We start from the raw sequence: 19,867 nt of genomic DNA, 5'->3' as shown, positions 1-19,867 counted from the left end.
GGTAGGAAGGGCTCAGGTGGCCATTTGCGAGAACCACTCTCTCCAAAGAGAAAGACCCGTGGCAGAAGAGGAAGGAGGCGGCGGCAAGAAGACGGATCCTTTCAGAAACGAAACCCAACCAAACCCCTCCCCCACTCCCCCCCAAGGAACCTGCGCAGCGCCAAGACCAGAAAGAGCTCACGCTGGACCGCGGTGTCGACTACCAAGGCTGACGGGAAGGAAGGAGGGTCCCAACGCCCTGGACCCCGAGAAACGCAATAAGCACAAGATGGGCTGCCCAACAGACGCCAAAAGGGTGCCCCCGGCTGCGGCAGGGCGGCCCGCACGAGGAACGCGGCGGGGTTCGCACCGCCCCTCCCCCCTCGGCAGGGCCTCTCGCGCAGCAACGGTTACTCGACGCCGGCCCGCGCGCACCGCACGCACGCGCGCCTACACCCCCCTGCGGCCTCGAGTCCACCGTTCCTCACCCCGCTCGGCCTCGCGCCGGCCGCTAGCCCACCTCCATGCCTCCGCTCTACAGTCGGGAGAAAGGGGAAGTCCGGGCCCGCCACCGCGGGAGACTCGGAAGCCGCTCAGCCTCCTCCCACACCCGGTAACCCAACCGGCTGGGGCTGCGAGCGAAAGCTCCGCCCCTTGCGCGGCGCCGTGCGCTCCCGGGCCTGCCCCTGCCCTTTTTTTCTTGTTTTGGTCCGCGCAGGAGCCGGGCGTGGGAAGAGGCAACTGGGCTACCCCGAGCGGTCGGTTCGCTGCCGTTAACGTCACTTCCTGGCTGCCGCGGCAAGGCCAATCAGAAACGCGCGGGTGGGGAAAGTTTGCTGTTAACCGGCGAATTGGGCTCCACATTAGACTGCATCTTGGGAGTGTTGTGTTCTGGGCACTTATTGTAGGACGAGCGCGCCGCTTACCGTCCTGCTTTTTTATGTGCTGTCACTTGAGGAGGAATCACGAGTTCATACTGTAATAGAGCAGACGGGAAAACAAAAAAATTACTAATAGTAATTAATGCTATGAAAGAAAGAATGACCCCAATTAGATAGGTTAGTCTGGGAAGCAAGGTCTTACCTAGGAGAACTTTAAATGGATGAGGAGCAAGCCGAGGAAAAATAGGTGTGGGGGAAACGAGGGGCGGGGGCGAGGAGGGAACTTTCCACTAAGGGGACATGGTATATTCGAAAGTCCTGGTGCCAGTTACAGAAATTTAACAATCTAGGCAGTAGCGGCGAAAGTTGAAATTGTGTGAGCCGAAGACTTTTTTTTTTTTCTGTTTTTTCTTCCGTCTTACAAATATTTTGGCCATATTTAGTTGAGGAAAATTACAAACCTGTTTCAAACTCTACTATGTTGTAAATGGGGTGTGTATCCTTCTAAAGATAAACTTTCATGTAATAATTTTTAAGAGTCTGGATGGCTGTTGAAAAATTTCAGCAAAAACAGATAAACGAGAGTAAAAATTTACCTGAATTTCTATTTCTCTGAGATAACCATAATTTACATTTTAATGTGTATTCTTGGACTTTTTTTTTTTAACAAATTTTCGGTGTATGTTCTCTAAGTTGCTTTTATTAAAGTAGATATGAAATAATAAAATGCCAAATATAGTCACCACAGGATAAGAAACAACATTAAACAGGGAACTTATCCATTAGATACAGTAGCTCAGGGCCTAGGGCCTGCAATACTTTCAGAAACACACGGAAATGTTATTTCTTATAAAATCAGAAGGAAGAAATGAACATGTCAATATATTAATATGTATGTCTTTATGTCAACACAGTCATAAGATAAAATTTTTAATATTTCTTTATGGAGATGTGTCCAAGACGGCCTTACTGTCTCTTTAGCTTGAACCAGGTAGTTCCTTATCTCCTTCACCCTTACGATTACAGACTCCAGGTGTCCTAATTGCCAAAAAGGAGCATATTCTGGACCATGTGGTCTTAATTGCAACTTCAGTAAATCACTCATCCATCCCAGTAATCAACCCTTCCCCCCACTGCACCACAATCCACTCCAACTCACAGCTCTTAAAAAGCTTGCTGCCCTGTTTCAATGGAATGGACTTCTACTCTCTTTCCCCTACCCGAGTAGCTACAAATAAAGTCATCTTTGATGTTTCACAATGTCCTCTGCAGTTTTTTCTTTGACAGAGGAAAATGCCCATGAAGGAAAATAGTGCCTAGGGCTCACCAAAGACATAATTCTGTCCTGCCTCTGAAGCTACCTCTAGACCTTATAATTTTACCACATTTGTATCTGTAAACAATATGTTGATAAATTTTGCATGCTTTTTAATTTATATTCATGGAATTATACTGGGTACATTTTCCTGCTCTTAAACTTATGTCCTGAGATTCATCAATCCAAACGTGGGTTCTGGTGTTATGGAGCGCTAAGCTTACACAACCTAAAGTTATTCTTAAACAAAATTACTGAAATAAAATTTGTGAATACAAAATTAGGAATGAAAATAACTTCAAATGAATAAATTAACACAAATCACTACTTTTAAAAAACCAACAAAACAAAAAGCCAAGAAAAATAACAATATTTAAACTGCCAGATGCAACTCTGTGGCAGTTACGTATTTTGGCTGCATATACTTTAACCATCATTTTGTATAACAATAAGGTTGTAAAATGATTTTCTGTACAGAGAGCAGATAATTCAGTCTTTTCCCTGGCAAAGTTGGTAAATTATTATTAGAGGTTTAGAAAACTTTCTTTCAACTTCATGGTTTATTTTGATAATGTCATGTAAATTTTTAGGATTGTGGTTAAATTTAAGAAACCTATCGCTTCGTTCATATATGAGCTGTAAGATTTCAGAGCACTTAAAGTTGACTGGTATAGGGACTGAACCTAAATACTCTGAATTGATGACTCTCAAATACCAGATGTCAGATATGTCCTCATTTTTAGGTGTGTATTATGAATTTTATATATCTGTATTTCATGTCTAAACAGAAAGAAATTTCAATATTTTTTCCTGTTTGATCATGTGACTCATTCCTCTTCATTGTTTGGATTAATAATCCAAGAGCCTGTTATTCATTATTTCTATTTGAAATGTATATCTTCTTAATAAATTACTGAATTTTTGTTACAATAATTTCTATTTATTTCATTACCACTGATCTTCACCTTTGTTTCAGATTGCATGAATTTTTGTCAACATTGTTCAATTTATAAATAACTTATATATAATTACATACAATGAAATGCACAGATTTTAAGTATGGTTTGATGAGTTTTAACAATTCTATACTTTCATGTAACCATCTCCAATCAAGATATAAAAACACTTTCTTTATCCAGAAGTTACACTTGCACCACTTTATAGTCAGTCTCCCCATCCACACTCATACCTTTGCGACCATTGTGGAACTGGATTTCATTAAATGAATATACTATAATTTGTCCATCATTGGTGGATATTTGAGTTGTTTCAAGTTTTGGACTTTTATGAATAAATCTGTTATGAACATTCATGTATGAGTCTTTTTATAAACTTCGTTTTTCATTTAACTCAGACAATGCACAGAAGTGGAACTTTATAAGAAAATACCAAAACAATTTCCTAAGTGGTTTGGCCATTTTACCTTCCCAACAAAAATGTATAAGAGTTCCACTTGTTTCATAATGTTGTCAAGACATGGACAAAAGATGTGAATCTTTTTCATTTTAGTCATTTCAGTAGATTTGAAGTACATCTCGTGATTTTAATTTCTATTTTCCTGATAACTAATGAGGTTGAGTATATTTTCATGCTCTTATTGACAATTACTATATCTTCTTTTGTAAGTCGCTTGCACAAATATTTTTCCCTTTTAAAATTTATGTCTTAAGTTTAAAAGTTCTTGCAAATTCTAGATAAAGATCTTTATTATGTATTTTATTGCAAGTATTTTTCCCTATTTGTGACTTGTATTTTAATTTTCTCAACAGTATCTTTTTTTTTCTTTTTTGGATGTACTGGGGGGCCAGGGAGTAAACTGGGGACCTAGTACATGGGAAAGCAGTACTCAACCACTGAACTAAACCTGCTCCTTTAAGAGTATCTTTTGAGGACAAATTTTAATTTTGATGAATTCCCATTTATCAATTTCTTCTTTAATGGCTAGTGGTTTTTGTATCCCAGCCTAATAATTTATGAAGATTTTCTCCTACAGTTTCTTCAGCAGGTTTTATAGTTTTAACTTTCTATTTTTTCCTTTGTTTATGGTATGGAGTAGAGATCTAGACTATTTTTTTCCCTCCAATTGGATTTCCAGTTCTTCCAGCACAGTTTTTTTGGGAAACAAAACTATCATCTTTGGCACCCACCTGTGCCAGTTATTAATTCATTACCTCTCAGTTTTAAATTCATTCTTCACTCAATACACACCCTGCAATAGTGAATGGATCATTTCTCCTTTACAATGAACATGATGTTACGCTTTCTCAGTAGAGGGTGCTGGAGAGATATGGAAGGAGAAAGGGACTTCTGCTGGTTCCAGGGGCTGCAACTTAAGTCAGAAGTTGGGTGTGATAACATCAGATGGTACTCTGCCTAAACCACAAACCCAATCCCAGTGTCCTACCAGCCCTAGGCCAATCTGCTTATCACTTTCCAATGGCCCTCTTGTCATGGGCATACACTCCAGACCTCTCCTCTGCACCAGCACACTCACTCCCTCTGAATGCTGTGCCTCGCCTGCAATTAAGAGAGTTGCTTCTTGCTTTCCCAGCAAACTTCTCTGCTATTCAAGGGATGCAACTACTTCTCTAAGGAGAACTAAACACTAACCTGATGAGGGTGCCCCTCTTTCAAGTTTGTCCTTCTTTGAGTACTACTCTTCTTCAGCCCTAGAGTACCCTTAATTATTCTTTCTGCATAGCTTAATTATATTTGTTAAACTTCCTCTGTCTAAATAACTTTTGGTTCCTGTCTTCTGATTGGGCCCCGACTAACACAACACCTTTGTCAAAAATTAATGGAGCTAGTGTGGGTGGATGGGCTGGGCCAGAGCAGTCCTCCAGGATCAGGTGTGGGATGAGGAGAAAGTACAAAAACCTGCTAAATTCATCAGTCATGCACCCCAGGGGAATTTAATGAAGGGTTTAATGATGTCCAGCTACTGCTTAATAATCACAATCTTCTCAGAGAATGGGCAGCACATGCATTTGCCCAATATAACATGGATTGGTTCACATCTGTGAAGATAGAAAGATATGATGATCAGGTCTCAATTACAGAACATGACGACCTGGGTAATAACAGATTTTTAGATCCAAGAAACAAAATTTCCTTTAAGTTTGATCACTTACAGTAAGAAGCAAGTGATCCCCAGCCAGAAGAGGTAGATGGAGGTCTGAAGTCTTGGAAAGAATCCTGTGACAGTGCTTTAAGGGCACATGTGAAAGATAATTATTTCGACGGCTTCTATACTGTTTACACAAACTATAGATGGGCAACAGATTATTATTGCATGTATTGAAAGCCACCAGTTTCAGCCTAGAAACTTCTGGAATGGTCGTTGGAGATCAGAGTGGAAGTTCACCATCACACTACCTATAGCCCAGGTGTTTGGAGGGCCTAAAATTCAGGTTCACTATTATAAAAATGGCCATGTTCAGATGGTTAGTCAAAAAGATGTACAGGATTCAATATCCATTTCAAATGAAGTCCACATTGCCAAGGAGTTTATTAAAATCTTAGAGCATGCAGAAAATGAGTATCAGCAATTAGTGAAAACTATCAATGTCAGACACCACACTCAAGGCCTTGTGCTGGCAGCTTACAGTTGTCCACAGCAAAATCTACTGGAACAAGATACTCAGCTACAAGACTGGCAAAGAAATTCAGAATGCTTAAAGAATTCTTCAGTACGTAGGGGAAAAAAGGATTCATTCAATGTGTGATCATATGATAAATAGGTGGTTTATAAACAAGAGTGATATTTTGCTAGGGTTTTCAAAGTTATCCGGTTTTCTAACCTCATGGAATACAGCTGAGCCTTTAGCATTGTTTTTGTTTTGTTTTGTTTTTGTTTTTTTTATTAGGCCAGTAAAAATAATTTATTTGGGAACTGGAAAGAATAAAGCTTGCTGAGAAATGTGAGAGAAAGACCGAAATACACACCAAGATTTGGTATGAGCCCCTCTAGGCAGAGAGACCCTAGCATTGTTTTTATTCATTTGTATTCTCTGCCTTGTAATTTTCTGCTCTGCTGTATCTACTTGTAAATCTTTTTTTTTTTTTTAATTCTGCCACATTTGGTGTTGGAGAGACCTCTATTCAGGAGTCATTTTATTGTTTAGAAAATTTTTCCAGCCATGAAGCCCTGTTACTGATACAGATAGGTAATATGTTCAGTGCTTTTCTACCCCATCCTGCAAAGTATTTCTGGTACTTCATTGTTTTTTACTGATCCACCAACAGATAAAGAGACTGTTCTATGGACTATAGTTAAATGGAAGACACATTCATCCTTCTCCCTCCAACTGCTTTAATTATCACTTATGGCATCTCATAACTGTAATTTTCAAAATTCTGGATTAGGATTTTCAGGTTCTTTTTAGGGCCCTTCTCTGGGAAAGTTGTTTTTAAATCCAAAGACTTTGTTTTTTTTTGTTTTTTGTTTTTTGTTTTCCCTTCCCTCATTGTCTTCTTCTCATTTAGTACCATTGTAGTTATATGCATCTGCATTTTTAGAAGAAACTTTTACCCGTTTATTACTTTTTTAACACTCAAGAACTGCTGACATACTGTGGATATAGTAAATACAAAGCTTGAAAAATGCAGAAGTTGAAGGAGTAATAGGTATCTTGTGCAGGGCTGTATAACAAGCAGATGAGTTGAACAACTATGTAAATCACAAATAAAAACTAAAAATGAACCAAAGTGAGAAGGATAACTTCCAGTCAGTATCTTTCTATTATAACCTGTTTTTTAAGGGAATACTATTGATTTGTTCTAAATAGCATATAAAACTTTTTCCAAATTACTCTTCTTCACTTCTGCCTGCCAAGAGTACAAACCCAACTGTGACATAACAACCCCTCCCAGATATATTGGCAGGTATGTGTGTTGTGTTTGGTCTCAGAGTACACAGGTGACATAGATATGATATGACAACTGGTGTATTAGTCAGCCAAAGGGGTGCTGATGCAAAATACCAGAACTGGTTGGTTTTTATAAAGGGTATTTATTTGGGGTAGGAGCTTACAGATACCATGCCATAGAGCATAGGTTACTTCCCTCACCAAAGTCTATTTGGAGCAAGATGGCTGCCCATGTCTGTGAGGGTTCAGGCTTCCTGGGTTCCTACATTCCTGGGGCTTGCTTTACACTGGCTTCAAAGTTCCTTCCTTCCTCGGGCTGGCTTCCCTTTCCTCTGCATGCTGACTTCCCAGGGCTCCAGTTTAAGTCTTCAGCATCAAACTCCAAAATCAAAACTCCAACAGTAAAAGCCCTCAACTCTGTTCTTTGCCATGCCTTTTATCTATGAGTCCCCACCCACCAAGGGGTGGGGACTCAACACCCTAATCATAACTCAGTCATGACCCAGGTACAGATCAGATTACACGTATAATCCAAAATTTCTTTTTTGGAATTCATCAATTATATCAAACTGCTACAACTGGTAATGATGGATTTACCTTGTTTATATTTCTACGACCGCGCCTTAAAGGAAGGTCAGATTTTTAAAAACCAAGTAGTGTCTTCCTACCTATTGCCAAATACATGCCAGAAAAGAAGGGTGATTGTGCTTCAGTTTTGTTTTTGCTCAGTAACACAGTCAAGCAAGAGTGTGGCCAAGTGACTCATTGAGCTATATAAGCATTTTAATTTCAAATAAAATGTATTTGTATTATTTGTCATACTATCCATCCATACCACACTATCCTCTGTATCAGGTAGTCCAATAGAAATATACCTCTTTTGTTCTTAAAAAAAAAAAATAATGGTGTTCCATAACCAAAAGAATGAAAGAGAGCTGGTCTGATGGTAGTGGGATGTCAGAACTTATTAACATTAGTGTCACTAAAAAATTGGTTTCCAACCCCCCACTGCTAAATTTGATTGGCTTGGGAAAAAAAAAATGAATGAAAGCAGACCCTATCCACTCCCTATACAAGAATCAACTCAAAATGGATCAAAGACCTCAACATAAAAGCCAGGTCCATAAAGGACATTATCCTAGAAGATAATGTAGAGAAACATCTCCAAGACCTTGTAGTAGGTAGGGGTCTCTTAAACCTTACACCCAAAGCATGAGCAACAAAAGAAAAAAAAATAGATAAATGACCTCCTCAAAATTAAACACTTCTGGGACAACCAGAAGATGGTGGCAGAGTGAGGAGCTCTTAGAGTCAGTTCGTGTTACAGGGCAGTTAGTAAACACCCAGAGTTATCTAAAACACTTATTTGGGGGCTCCAAGGGACCAGAAGAGCATACTGCAACATACTTGAAAAAATGGAAGGAGGAGACTGACCATCTGCAGAGATTAGTGTGTAGAGCCCTCGATGCCGCAGAGGCTGGGGCCCATCCTCCACTGGTGGCACAAGCCGCCTCAGAAGCTATTCTGTGGCTGGAATTGAAAGCTCCATTTCCCAAAAATGGGGGAGGAAGAGACAGTTGGGCACCAACTTCAGCTACTGATTAGTAAATTCTGCTGGCTAAAGTATAATCCTGTTGTGCTGAAAATAAAACAGACTTAAAAGAAAAAGGGGGTACAGAATAAGTTTATTGAGCTAAAGTCACATTAATGCAGGAGCAGCACTAAAAAGAGGTTTCTGCTCAAAAGGGGGAGCAGGGGGAGCAGCTTATATGGCTGCTTGAGACAAAGGAGAGGTTGTAGGGGAATGGGAAGAGATAAAGGGGACATGATATATGGTTAGTACATGTGTTCTATGAGCTGCGTGGGCTACGGGAACTATGGGGGCTGTCTGGGCAGGGCGTCCTTGAGGCCCAGTTTGTTAATCAGCAAGCAGGATGTGGATGTAGGATTGTAGCCATCTGGTGAAGGTCAGCAGGCCTTTGCAGGTGTCAGCTTGAACTCTTGGTTACGTTCTTCTCCTTGGGCTGGGGCAGGGGGTTTTATCACCACTGCAAAGGATTGTTGGTATATCAGCTTTCTTCAGTTAACCTCTGTTTCTTCTCTATAATTCCCTGGATAAAATGGAAGCTCAAGGAAATCAAGATAGTTAGTAAAATCATTTACTATTCTCACAATCATAAGGACAGCTAAAGTTTGAAGTCCAAGTCAGAAAGAGGTCGGTAGGTGCTATTTTAACTCTGCCCCCTGCATGAAGGGTAGTGACACAGACTGAAAATCACAGTGCTGGTAGGGACCAGCTTCTTTCTATCCAGACTGGATTGTAGTTCTAGCCTAAACCCCAGTCCCACCTCCAACAGGGAGGAAGCTGGGGGGACCTGCACCAGCCTCTCCAGGAAACTATAGACCATTCCACAGAGGCTGGTGCTCTTCCTACTCTGGTGGTACAAGCCGCCTCAGGATCTATTCTGTGGCAGAGCTGGAAGATCCATTTCCCAAAAACAGGGGGCGGGGAGAGACAGTTGGCCATCGACTTCAGCTACTCATTAGTAAATTTGGCTAACTAAAGTATAATCCTGGGAAGTGGATGTGGCTCAATTGATAGAGCATCTGCCTACCATATAGGAAGTCCAGGGTTCAAACTCAGGGCTGGCCCATGTGCAGTGCTGCCGCATGCAAGGAATGCCATGCCACGCAGGGATGCCCCGCATAGGGGTGTCCCATGCTCAAGGAGTACACCCCACAAGAAGAGCCGCCCTGTGCAAAAAAAGTGCAGCCCACCCAGGAGTGGGTGGCACACACAGAGAGCTGATGCAGCAAGATGACACAACAAAAAAAGAGGCACAGATTCCTGGTGCCATTGAGAATGCAAGTGGACACAGAAGAACACACAATGAATGAATGGACACAAGTGAGCAGACAACCCGGGGGGGGGGGGGAGGAGAGAAATAAACAAAAATAAATCTTTAAAAAATAAAGTGTAATCCTAAGAACAGCTAAAGTTTGAACCTGTCCAAGTTAGAAAGAGGACAGTAGCCACCATTTTTACTCCACCCCCAGCATGAGGGCAGGTGGGGCTGATTGAAAATCATTGATGGTAGGAACCGGCTTCTTTCTATCCCAATCAGACTGCAGCCATAGCCTAAGTTTCAGCCCCACCTCTGGCAGGATCTGCACCAGCCTCTTCAGACAACTGCAGGTACATTCGGCTGGCACAGACTGAATAGTTGGGAGTCTACTGGAGCAATGGTGGTCATTTTGGACCTGCAAGTATAGATTGCTGCCCACACCTGCAGATCCATCCCAGCCCCAAGCAGGAGAGGAAGGGCAACCCTTTATCAGTCTCTCAGGGCAACTACAGCCTAGGCCTGCACAACTTGGATTATTACATATGACTGTGGCTCTGTCCCTAACTCTGGCAAAGAAGAAAGGTGGGAAAAGCTTCATCGGTCCCTGGGGAAATGTGGGCAGCTTGAGCCGCCATAGTTTATAGCACCAACTACATCCTCTGCTCCTACTATTACAACCAGCAAGGTAGAAAGGGCAAGAAAGCCCTAAACTAAAGAGAGAAACTGCACCCAGAATAAATACATATAGTAAGCCAGATGCCAAGACAACAACAAAATACTACATACTATACCAAGAAACAGGAAGATATGGTCCAGTTAAAGGAACAAGGTATGTCTCCAGATGATGAAAAGAAATTGAGACAACTAATCATAGATTTTCAAACAAATCTCCTTAATTAATTTAATGAGATGGCTAAAGAGATTAAGGATATTAAGAAGACAATGAGGGAAGCAGACCTGGCCCAATGGATAGTGTGTCCACCTACCACATGGGAGGTCCATGGTTCAAACCCTGGGCCTCCTTGACCCGTGTGGAGCTGGCCCATGTGCAGTGCTGATGCATGCAAGGATTGCCGTGCCACACAGGGGTGTCCCCTATGTAGGGAAGCCCCACATGCAAGGAGTGCACCCTGTAAGGAGAGCCACCCTTGTGTGAAAAAAGTGCAGCCTGCCCAGGAGTGGTGCCATATACACAGAGAGCTGACACAGCAAGATGACGCAACAAAAAGACACAGGTTGCTTGATCTGCTATTTTTCTATATATGCTATATATGCTTTCAAATTCTTCTTTGTGCTCATCCAATGTCTTCAATTTTTAAAAGATTTATTTATTTATTTATCCCCACCCCCTCCTTGTTTGTGCTTGCTGTGTCTGTTCATCTTGTTTCTTTAGGAGGCACTGGGAACTAAACCCAGGACCTCCAATGTGGGAACGAGACACCTAATTGCTTAAGCCACCTCCATTCTCTGCTTTGTTATGTCTCTCATTATGTTCTTACTCCTGTTTCTCTTCTTGCATCATCTTGTTGTGTCAGCTCGCTGTCTTTTTGTTGCATCCTCTTACATAGCATATATAGAAAAATAGCAGATCTTACAGTAATGAAAGTCACAATAAATGAAATTAAAAACACACTGCAGTCATATAACAGCAGATTTGAGGAGGCAGAAGAAAGGATCGGTGAGCTTGAAGACATGGCCTCTTAAACATACAAAAGAACAGATGAAGAAAAGAATGGAAAAAATTGAACAAGGTCTCAGGGAACTTAACAACAGAAAGAGACATGCAAACATGTGCCATTGGTGTCACAGGAGAAGAGAAGGGAAAAGGGGCAGAAGGAATATTTGAAGAAGTAATGGTCAAAAATTTCCCAACCTTATTGAGGGACATAGATATCCATGTCCAAGAAGCACAGCATACTTCCACCTAAATAAATCCAAATAGACCAACTCCAAGACACATATTAATCAGAATGTCAAATGCCAAAGACAGAATTCTGAGGGAAGCAGAAGTGACTCAAGTGACTGAGCTACCTCCTACCACATGAGAGGTTCTGGGTTTGGTTCCTGGTACATCCTGAAAAGAAGATGAGCACACAACAAGTAGACACAGCAAATGCAAACAATGAGGAGGTGGGGAGAAATAAATAAATAAAATAAATCTTTTGAAAAAAGAGAATTCTGAGAGCAGCAAGAGAAAAACAATGCGTAACATATAAGGAATACCCAATAAGATTAAGTGCCTATTTCTCATCAGAAACCATGGAGGCAAGAAGACAATGGTATAATATATTTATGATACACAAGAGAAAAACTTCCAGCCAAGAATCTTATATCCAGCAAGATTGTCTTTCAAAAATGAGGGCGAGTTTAAAATATTCTCAGATAAACAAAAACTGAGAAAGTTTATAACAAAGCCTTGCAGGAAGTACTAAAGGGCGTGCCACAGTCTGAAAAGACAAGACAGGAGAGGCTTGGAAGAGAGTCTGGAAATTAAGATAATATCAGCAAAAGTAACCTAAAGTCTCAAAAGTATGCTGAAAATAAAACATGACAGATAAAACCCAAAGGTCAAAAAGCGTGAAATAAGGGCTGCCTTTACAATAATAATATTGAATGTTAATGGATTAAACTCCCCAATCAAAAGACACAGACTGGCGGAATGGATAAGAAAATATGAGCCATCTATAGGCTATCTGCAAGAGACTCACCTTAGACCCAATGATACCAATAGGTTGAAAGTGAAAGGCTGGGAAAAGATATTCCACTCCTGCAGTAACAACAACAACAAAAAAAGCCAGAGTAACTGTACTTATTATCAGATAAAAGAGACTTTAAAAGACACTAGTAATGTACAATCTGAGGAGGAAGTCAAGAAAAAAAATTCCATGTGCAATAGCAGCTAAAGAATCAAATATTTAGGAATAAACTTAGCCAAGGATGTAAAGCCTTTGTATTCAGAAAACTACAAAGCATTGCTAAAAGAATTTTTTAAAAGACCTAAATCATTGGAATAACATTCCATGCTCATAGATTAGAAGTCTAAATATCATTAAAGTGTCAATTCTACCCATATTGAATTTGGGTAGAATTCAATTCTGATAAAAATTCCACCAGCATTTTTTAAAGAAAGGGAAAACACAATTATCATATGTGTTTGGAAGGTTAAGGGGTCCCAAATAGCCAGAAACATCTTAAAAAGGAAAAGTGAAGTTGGAGGACCCTTACTTCCAGACTTTAAATCATATTACCTAGCTACAGTGGTAAAAATAGCATGGTCCTGGCAAAAAGACAGACACATAGACCAATGAAACCAAACTAATGGCTCAGAAACAGACTCTCAAAACTATGATCAAGTGATTCTGACAAGCCTGTCAAGTCCTAGCTCAGGCAGAACAGATCATTCAACAAATGGTGCTGGGAGAACTGGATATTCATAGCCAAAAGAAACAGTTGATGGTAATATAGTGAGTAACAGCTGGTTTATAAATGGGAATGTGGCTTGAAAGGGTACTCAAGGGATGTAAATGTCAACTGAAAGAAAGCTAGAGAATAGGGACTGAATAACACAATAAACCCAGAGGTAGATGAGAATTGTGGTTGATGGTACAGATGCAAGTGTCCTTTGTGAGCTAATGCAGACATATGTCACTAATGCAGGGTGGTGAGAATGTAGAGAAGCATGGGAAAAATACAACTGGAGTGACCTATGGACTGTGGTTAGCAGCAATACTGTAATATTTGTGCATCCATGTCAAAGATGTATTGTGTTGATAATGGGGGGTGGGGAAATGGAAAAAGTGTGCCAAATGTAATCTATGAACCATAGTTAGTGGTAATAGTCTAATGGTAATATCTCACAATCTGTAACAAATGTTCCACTATGATGTGGTGTGTTAATGGACAGATGTTATACGGGGATTCTGTACGTGAGCATGATTGCTTTGTAAGTTCACAACTTCTGTAATAAAAATATACTTAAAAAATAATAATAGGGTAGGTGGGGGGAGAATACATCAAATGTAAGATATGGACTATAGTTAGTAGTAAGATTTTGATGTTATTCTTTCATAATTTGTAACAAATATCTCACAACAATACAAGGTATTAGGGGTGGGTTGATGTATGGGAGCATATTTGTTTTGTAAGTTTACAACTTTACTATACATTTATTACATGTGTTCATGGACGAAACACAAAAAATAAATAATAGGGTGTGTTGGGCAAAAAATACACCAAATGTAAAATACTTTGATTTGTAGTAATATTTTGAGAATTTTCTTTCACCATTTTTTAAAAATGCTTCACAAAAATGCAAGATATTGGTGGTAGGGTAAGGGATGAGAGCACTGTATGACGCTATGCATGTTTGTTTTGTAAGTTCATGACTTTTACTATACACTTACTGTTTATGTATTTTTATGTATGAGTGATATACTTGAATAAATTTCAAATGCAAAAACAATTAAACACTTGTGTATCTCAAAGGACTTTGTGGAGAGGGTAAAAAGGCAACCCACTCAATGTGAGAAAATATTTGGAAATCACACATCTGACAACGAACTAATATCTATGATACACAAAGAAATCCTAGAATTCAAAAATAAAAAGACAGGGAAGCAGATATGGCTCAACTCATAGAGTGTCTGCCTACCATATAGGAGGTCCAGGGTTCAAACCCAGGGCCTCCTGGCCCATGTGGTAAGCTGGCCCATGCACAGTGATGCCACACGCAAGGAATGCCATGCCACGCAGGGGTGTCCCCCGCATAGGGGAGTCCCATGTGCTAGGAGTGCACCTCGCGAGGAGAGCCACCCCGCATGAAAAAGCTCAGCCTGCCTAGGAGTGACACTGCACACATGGAAAGCTGACGCAGCAAGATGATGCAACAAAAAGAGACACAGATTCCTGGTGCCCCTGAGAATGCAAGTGGACACAGAAGAACACACAGTGAATGGACACAAAAGAGGAGACAATGTGGAGAGGGGTAAGGTGAGAGAAATAAATAAAAACAAATCTTTAAAAAATAAAAAAAATTTTAAAAAAGACAAATGACCCAATTAAAAAATGGGCAAAAGACCCGAATAGACATTTTTCTAAAGAAGAAATACAAATGGTGAAAAAGCACATGAAAAAATATTAAACATCACTGGCTAGTAGGGAAATACAAATCAAAATTACAATGAAGGGAGCAGATGTGGCTCAAGCAATTGAGCACCTACCTCCCACATGGGAGATCCCCGGTTTGGTTCCCAGTGCCTCCTAAAGAAGACAAAAATATAATAAGCAGGCAACAAAAAGTCATCAAGCAAAAAAAAAAAAAAAAAAAAAAGCCAGCAAGCAGACAATGAGCAAAAACAAATGAGCAGGCTGCAGATGTGGTTCAAGCAGTTGAATGCCTGCCTCCCCCATGGGAGGTTCCAGGTTTGGTTCCTGGTGCCTCCTAAAGAAAAAAATAGACAATGAGCAAAAAACAATGAGCAGACGAGGAAAAAAACAAGCAGCAAAGACAAAAGTAAACAACCAAGGGAATCATCTTTGGGAAGGGAACTACAAGGAGACATCATTTCACACCTGCTAGAATGGCCACTATTAACAAAACAGAAATCTGTAAGTGCTGGAGAGGATGTGTAGAGATAGGAATGCTTATGCACTGTTGGTGGGAATGTAGTCCTCCGTGGAGGACTGTTTGGCAGTTGTTAAAGAAATTGAATATAGACTTGCCATGTAACCTGGCAATACCATTACTAGGTATATACCCAGAAGAACTGAGAGCAGTGACATCTGCACACTGATGTTCATAGCAACATTATTCACAATTGACAAAAGATGTAAACAACCTAGGTGTCCATCAACTAAAAAACAGCTAAAACAAACCGTATACACACAGAATGGAATATTATTCAGCTGTAAAAAGAAATGAAATCGTGAAGCATATGACAACATGGATGAACCTGGAGCACGTAATGTTGAGTGAAGCAAGCCAGGCACCAAAGGACAAATACTGTTTGATTTCACTATTATGAACTAAATATAATGAGCAAACTCATGGAGTTAATAACTAGAATATAAGTCACCAGAAAATAGAATGTGGCTTAAGAATGGAAAGCTGAGGTTTAATCTGTGTAGAATTGGTAAAATTTGTTTGGAAATGAATTGAAATGGTGAAAGCACATCATAGGATTTACAGTTAGTAGCACTAACATATGGATATGATAGTGGTTTGGGTTTTTTCTTTTTTTTTCCTTTGGAGTGATGAAGATGTTCTAATATTGATTGGGATGATGAATGCACAGCTCTGTGATTGTACCATATGCCATTGATTGTACACTTTAGATACCTTGTATAAATTACATGGTTTATGAACACACAAAACAATAATAGAGTGGGTTGGAGGAAAAATATACCAAATATAAGATACAGACTATAGTTAGTAGCAATACTTTGACAATGCTCTTTCATAATTTGTTACAAATGTTTCACAACAACGCAAGGTATTGGTGGTGGGGTGAGGTGTGGGAGCTCTGTATGATGTTACACATATTTGTTTTGTAAGTTCACAACTTTTACTATACACTTATTGTTTATGTATGTTCATGTATGAGTGATACACTTCAATAATTTTTTAATAGAAAAGAAAAAAATAACCAGTCTGTGAAGTTTCCCATTGGGAAAGATACTGTGAGGGCAAGGTTTCCTCTCCATTTCTTGCTCTTTTGTTCTTTAACAGATCCCGATGTGCTGTCTTTGTCCTGATCAGGTTCAAGATGCTCATGCCTCATACAGCAAGGCATCTCTCCCTGCAGCCACACCAGATCCTTATGTCTCTCTACATTACTATCCATTCATGTTTACCACATGGAAGTCTCCCTCCCTAGGAGGTACCAGGGATTGAACCTGGGATCTCATACGTGGGAAGCAGGCATTCAAACCACTGAGCTACACCTGCTCCTCATTTTTTTTCCACCCTTAATTTTTAGCATTCTTACTTAAGTATAAATTTTTATAATTTTTTTTATAAAATAAGAGAGTTTCTTTAAAAAGTAAAAAAAAAAATAATGGAGCACATATTTTTATGTGTATTTTGGAGTATTTTGTGCCATTGAAAAGTTTTTCTATCCCTAAATCAATCTGACACTGTATTGCCCATTGAAGCTTTATAAGTTTTAAAACCAGATCATGTAAATCCTCCAAATTTCTTCTTTCTCGAAACTTATTTGGCTATTCTAGGCCCTTTACATTTACCTATATTAGAATCAATTTGTCAATTTCTATTAAATTATCTACAGGGATTGAGATTGGGATTGCATAAAATCCATAAATGAATTTGGAAAGAACTGATATTTTAACAATATTGAGTTTTCCAATCCATGAATAAGTTTATTCTCTTTATTCATTTGGAACTTCTTTCATTTCTTTTAGCAATTTTTAGTTCGTTTTTAAATTTACTTTTAAATTGAACATACAGTGAAATTGGCTTTTTTGGGTGTGCATTTCTACATGTGTAGATTTATATAACTACCATCACAATCAGGAATAGAACCATTCCATCTCTCAAAAAAATCTCCTTATACAACCCCTTTGTTGTTACACTCTCCCCACACCTTTTTCCTTTTTTCAAAGGATTTTTTAAAATCTATTTTTTTATTTTTAAAGAAACTGTAGATTACATAAATGTTACATAAAAAAATATAAGGAATTCCCATATGTTCCCACCACCTCACTTTCCCACATTAACAACATCTTTCATTAGTGTGGTGCATTTGTTACAATTGATGAACACATTATGAAGCACTGTACTAATCATGAACTATAGTCTACATTATAGTTTACACTCTGACTCACACAATTTTATAGGTTATGACAAAATGTATAATGGCCTCTATCCATCATTGCAATATCATGTAGGACAATTCCAATGTCCTGGAAATGCCCCCTGTTACACCCATTCTTCCCTCTCCCTCCCCCTCAGAACCTCTGGTTGCCACTGCCTTTAAGTCAATGGTAAAAATTCTTCCATTGCTAGAATACTAAATGGCCACTGATCTGTTCTCTGTCACTGTAGTTTTGTCTTTTCATGACCGTCATATAAAAAGAATCATAGAGAATGTAACCTTTTGAGACTGGTTTCTCCCCCTCAGGATAACAACTTCATCAGGTTGTTAATATACATTATGCAGTCTGTTCTTTTATTGCTAACCACTTCCCCATTGTATAGATATAGGACAGTTTGCTCATTTATTCACCCATTGGAAGACATTTGGGTTGTTACCAGTAATTAGTGACTGTGAATAGAGATGCTCTAAACATTTGTTTACAGGTTTTGCATGAATGTAAGTTTTCTTTTCTCTGGAGTTAGTACCTAGGAGTGGGATTTCTAGCCCATATGGAAAGCGTGTACTTAACTTTATAAGAAACTGCCAAACTGTTTCCCAAAAATTTTTTTTAAAGATTTATTTATTTTTTAAATTTCTTTCTTTCCCCTCCCCCCCTTGCCCCCTGTGTCCATTCACTGTGTGTTCTTCTGTGACGGCTTCTATCCTTATCAGCGGCACCGGAAATCTGTGTTTCTTTTTGTTGCGTCATCTTGTTGTGTCAGCTCTCCATGTAGGCAGCACCATTCCCGGGCAGGCTGCACTTTCTTTCGTGCTGGGCAGCTCTCCTTACGGGGTGCACTCCTTGTGCGTAGGGCTCCCCTACACGGGGGGCACCCCTGTGTGGCATGGCACTCCTTACGTGCATCAGCACTGTGCATGGGCCAGCTCTACACGGGTCAAGGAGGCCCAGGGTTTGAACCGCGGACTTCCTATCCATTGGACCAAGTCTGCTTCCCTGTTTCTTAAAATTTTGTACCATTTGTATCTCCACTAGCAATGCATAAGTGCATCTTTTCCAACATTTGGTAGTGTTGGTATTTTTATACTAGCCATTCTAATACGTTTGTAGTGGTATCTGTTCATAATTTTAATTTGCATTTCCCTAATGGGTATTGATATTATATCTATATATCCCCTTTGATGAAGTGTTCGTTCAAATCTTTTGCCCATTTCTAAGTTCTGCTGATTTCTTACTGTTGAGTAGTGAAAGTTGTTTATGTATTCTTGGTAAAAGTCCTTTGTGAATTAGATGATTTGCAAATATTCTCTCCCAATCTGTAACTTTTCTATTTCATTTTCTTAGAAGTATCATTCCTAGAGCAAACTTTTTAATATTTATTAAATCTAATTTATCACTTATTTCTTTTTTGTTTTTTTTAAGACTTTTTAAAATCCCCCCCACCCATGTTATTTTGCACTCACTGTCTGCTCTCTGTGTCTGCACATCTTCTTTTTTGTTTTGTTTTGTTTTCTTCTTTTTATTTTCATTTTTTTAAAGATTTATTTTATTTATATCTTTCCCTCCCTGCCCACCCCGTTGTCTGCTCTCTGTACTGACTCGCCATATGTTCTTCTGTGTCGCCTTGTACCCTCAGTGGCACAGGAAACTATGTGATCTTGCTGCCTCAGCTCTCCGTGTATGTGGTGCCACTCCTGGGTGGGCTGTGTTTTTTTTCACATGGGGCAGGTCTCCTTGCAGGACTCACACCTTGCATGTGGGGCGCCCCCACAGAGGGGCACCCCTGCATAGCACTGCACTCCTTGTATGCGGCAGCTCTGTGCATGGGCCGGCTCACCACACAGGACAGGAGGTCCTGGGTATCAAACCCTGAACCCTCCGATATGGTAGGCGGATGCTCTATCAGCTGAGCCATGTCTGTTTCCCACGTCTTCTTTTTAGAAGGCACCAGGAACTGAACCTGCGGCCTCCCATGTGGGAGGACGATGCCTAATCACTTGAGTCACCTCCACTCCCACTTATTTCTCTTTTGGCTTGTCTTTTTGCTGTCATGTCAAAGAACAATTTACCTAACCCAAAATCACAAAGATTTTCTCTTAAGTTTCTTCCATATGTTTATAACTTTGCATTTTACATTTAGTCCTA

At 39.8% G+C, this 19,867-nt stretch overlaps 2 protein-coding genes and 1 pseudogene across 6 annotated transcripts in view; 1 reads left to right on the top strand and 2 right to left on the bottom strand.

Annotated features, from left to right (window-relative positions):
* The window catches only part of SETX (senataxin), a 109,827-nt gene extending 109,061 nt beyond the window's left edge, over nucleotides 1-766 (bottom strand). For 3 of the 5 annotated variants that reach the window (XM_004468045.5, XM_058302154.2, XM_058302153.2), the window contains exon 1: nucleotides 468-766. The gene's annotated coding sequence lies outside the window, so the exon portion shown is untranslated. The remainder of the gene's footprint in view (nucleotides 1-467) is intronic. The other 2 variants (XM_058302148.1, XM_071216878.1) reach the window with 2 other exon arrangements.
* Nucleotides 767-4,991: 4,225 nt separating this feature from the next.
* LOC101436924 (F-actin-capping protein subunit alpha-1-like) lies at nucleotides 4,992-5,853 on the top strand (annotated as a pseudogene).
* A 3,180-nt stretch (nucleotides 5,854-9,033) lies between these two features.
* TTF1 (transcription termination factor 1) overlaps nucleotides 9,034-19,867 on the bottom strand; it is an 83,305-nt gene continuing 72,471 nt past the window's right edge. The window contains exon 11 of the mRNA XM_071216877.1: nucleotides 9,034-9,091. Coding sequence (XP_071072978.1) covers nucleotides 9,049-9,091 — 43 coding nt within the window. The 3' untranslated portion in view covers nucleotides 9,034-9,048. The remainder of the gene's footprint in view (nucleotides 9,092-19,867) is intronic.

This window comes from Dasypus novemcinctus, chromosome 8, assembly GCF_030445035.2.
Source record: "Dasypus novemcinctus isolate mDasNov1 chromosome 8, mDasNov1.1.hap2, whole genome shotgun sequence".
NCBI lineage: Eukaryota > Metazoa > Chordata > Mammalia > Cingulata > Dasypodidae > Dasypus > Dasypus novemcinctus.
The sequence above is the reverse complement of the archived record's forward strand: the minus strand, read 5'-3'. Positions and strand labels throughout refer to the sequence as shown.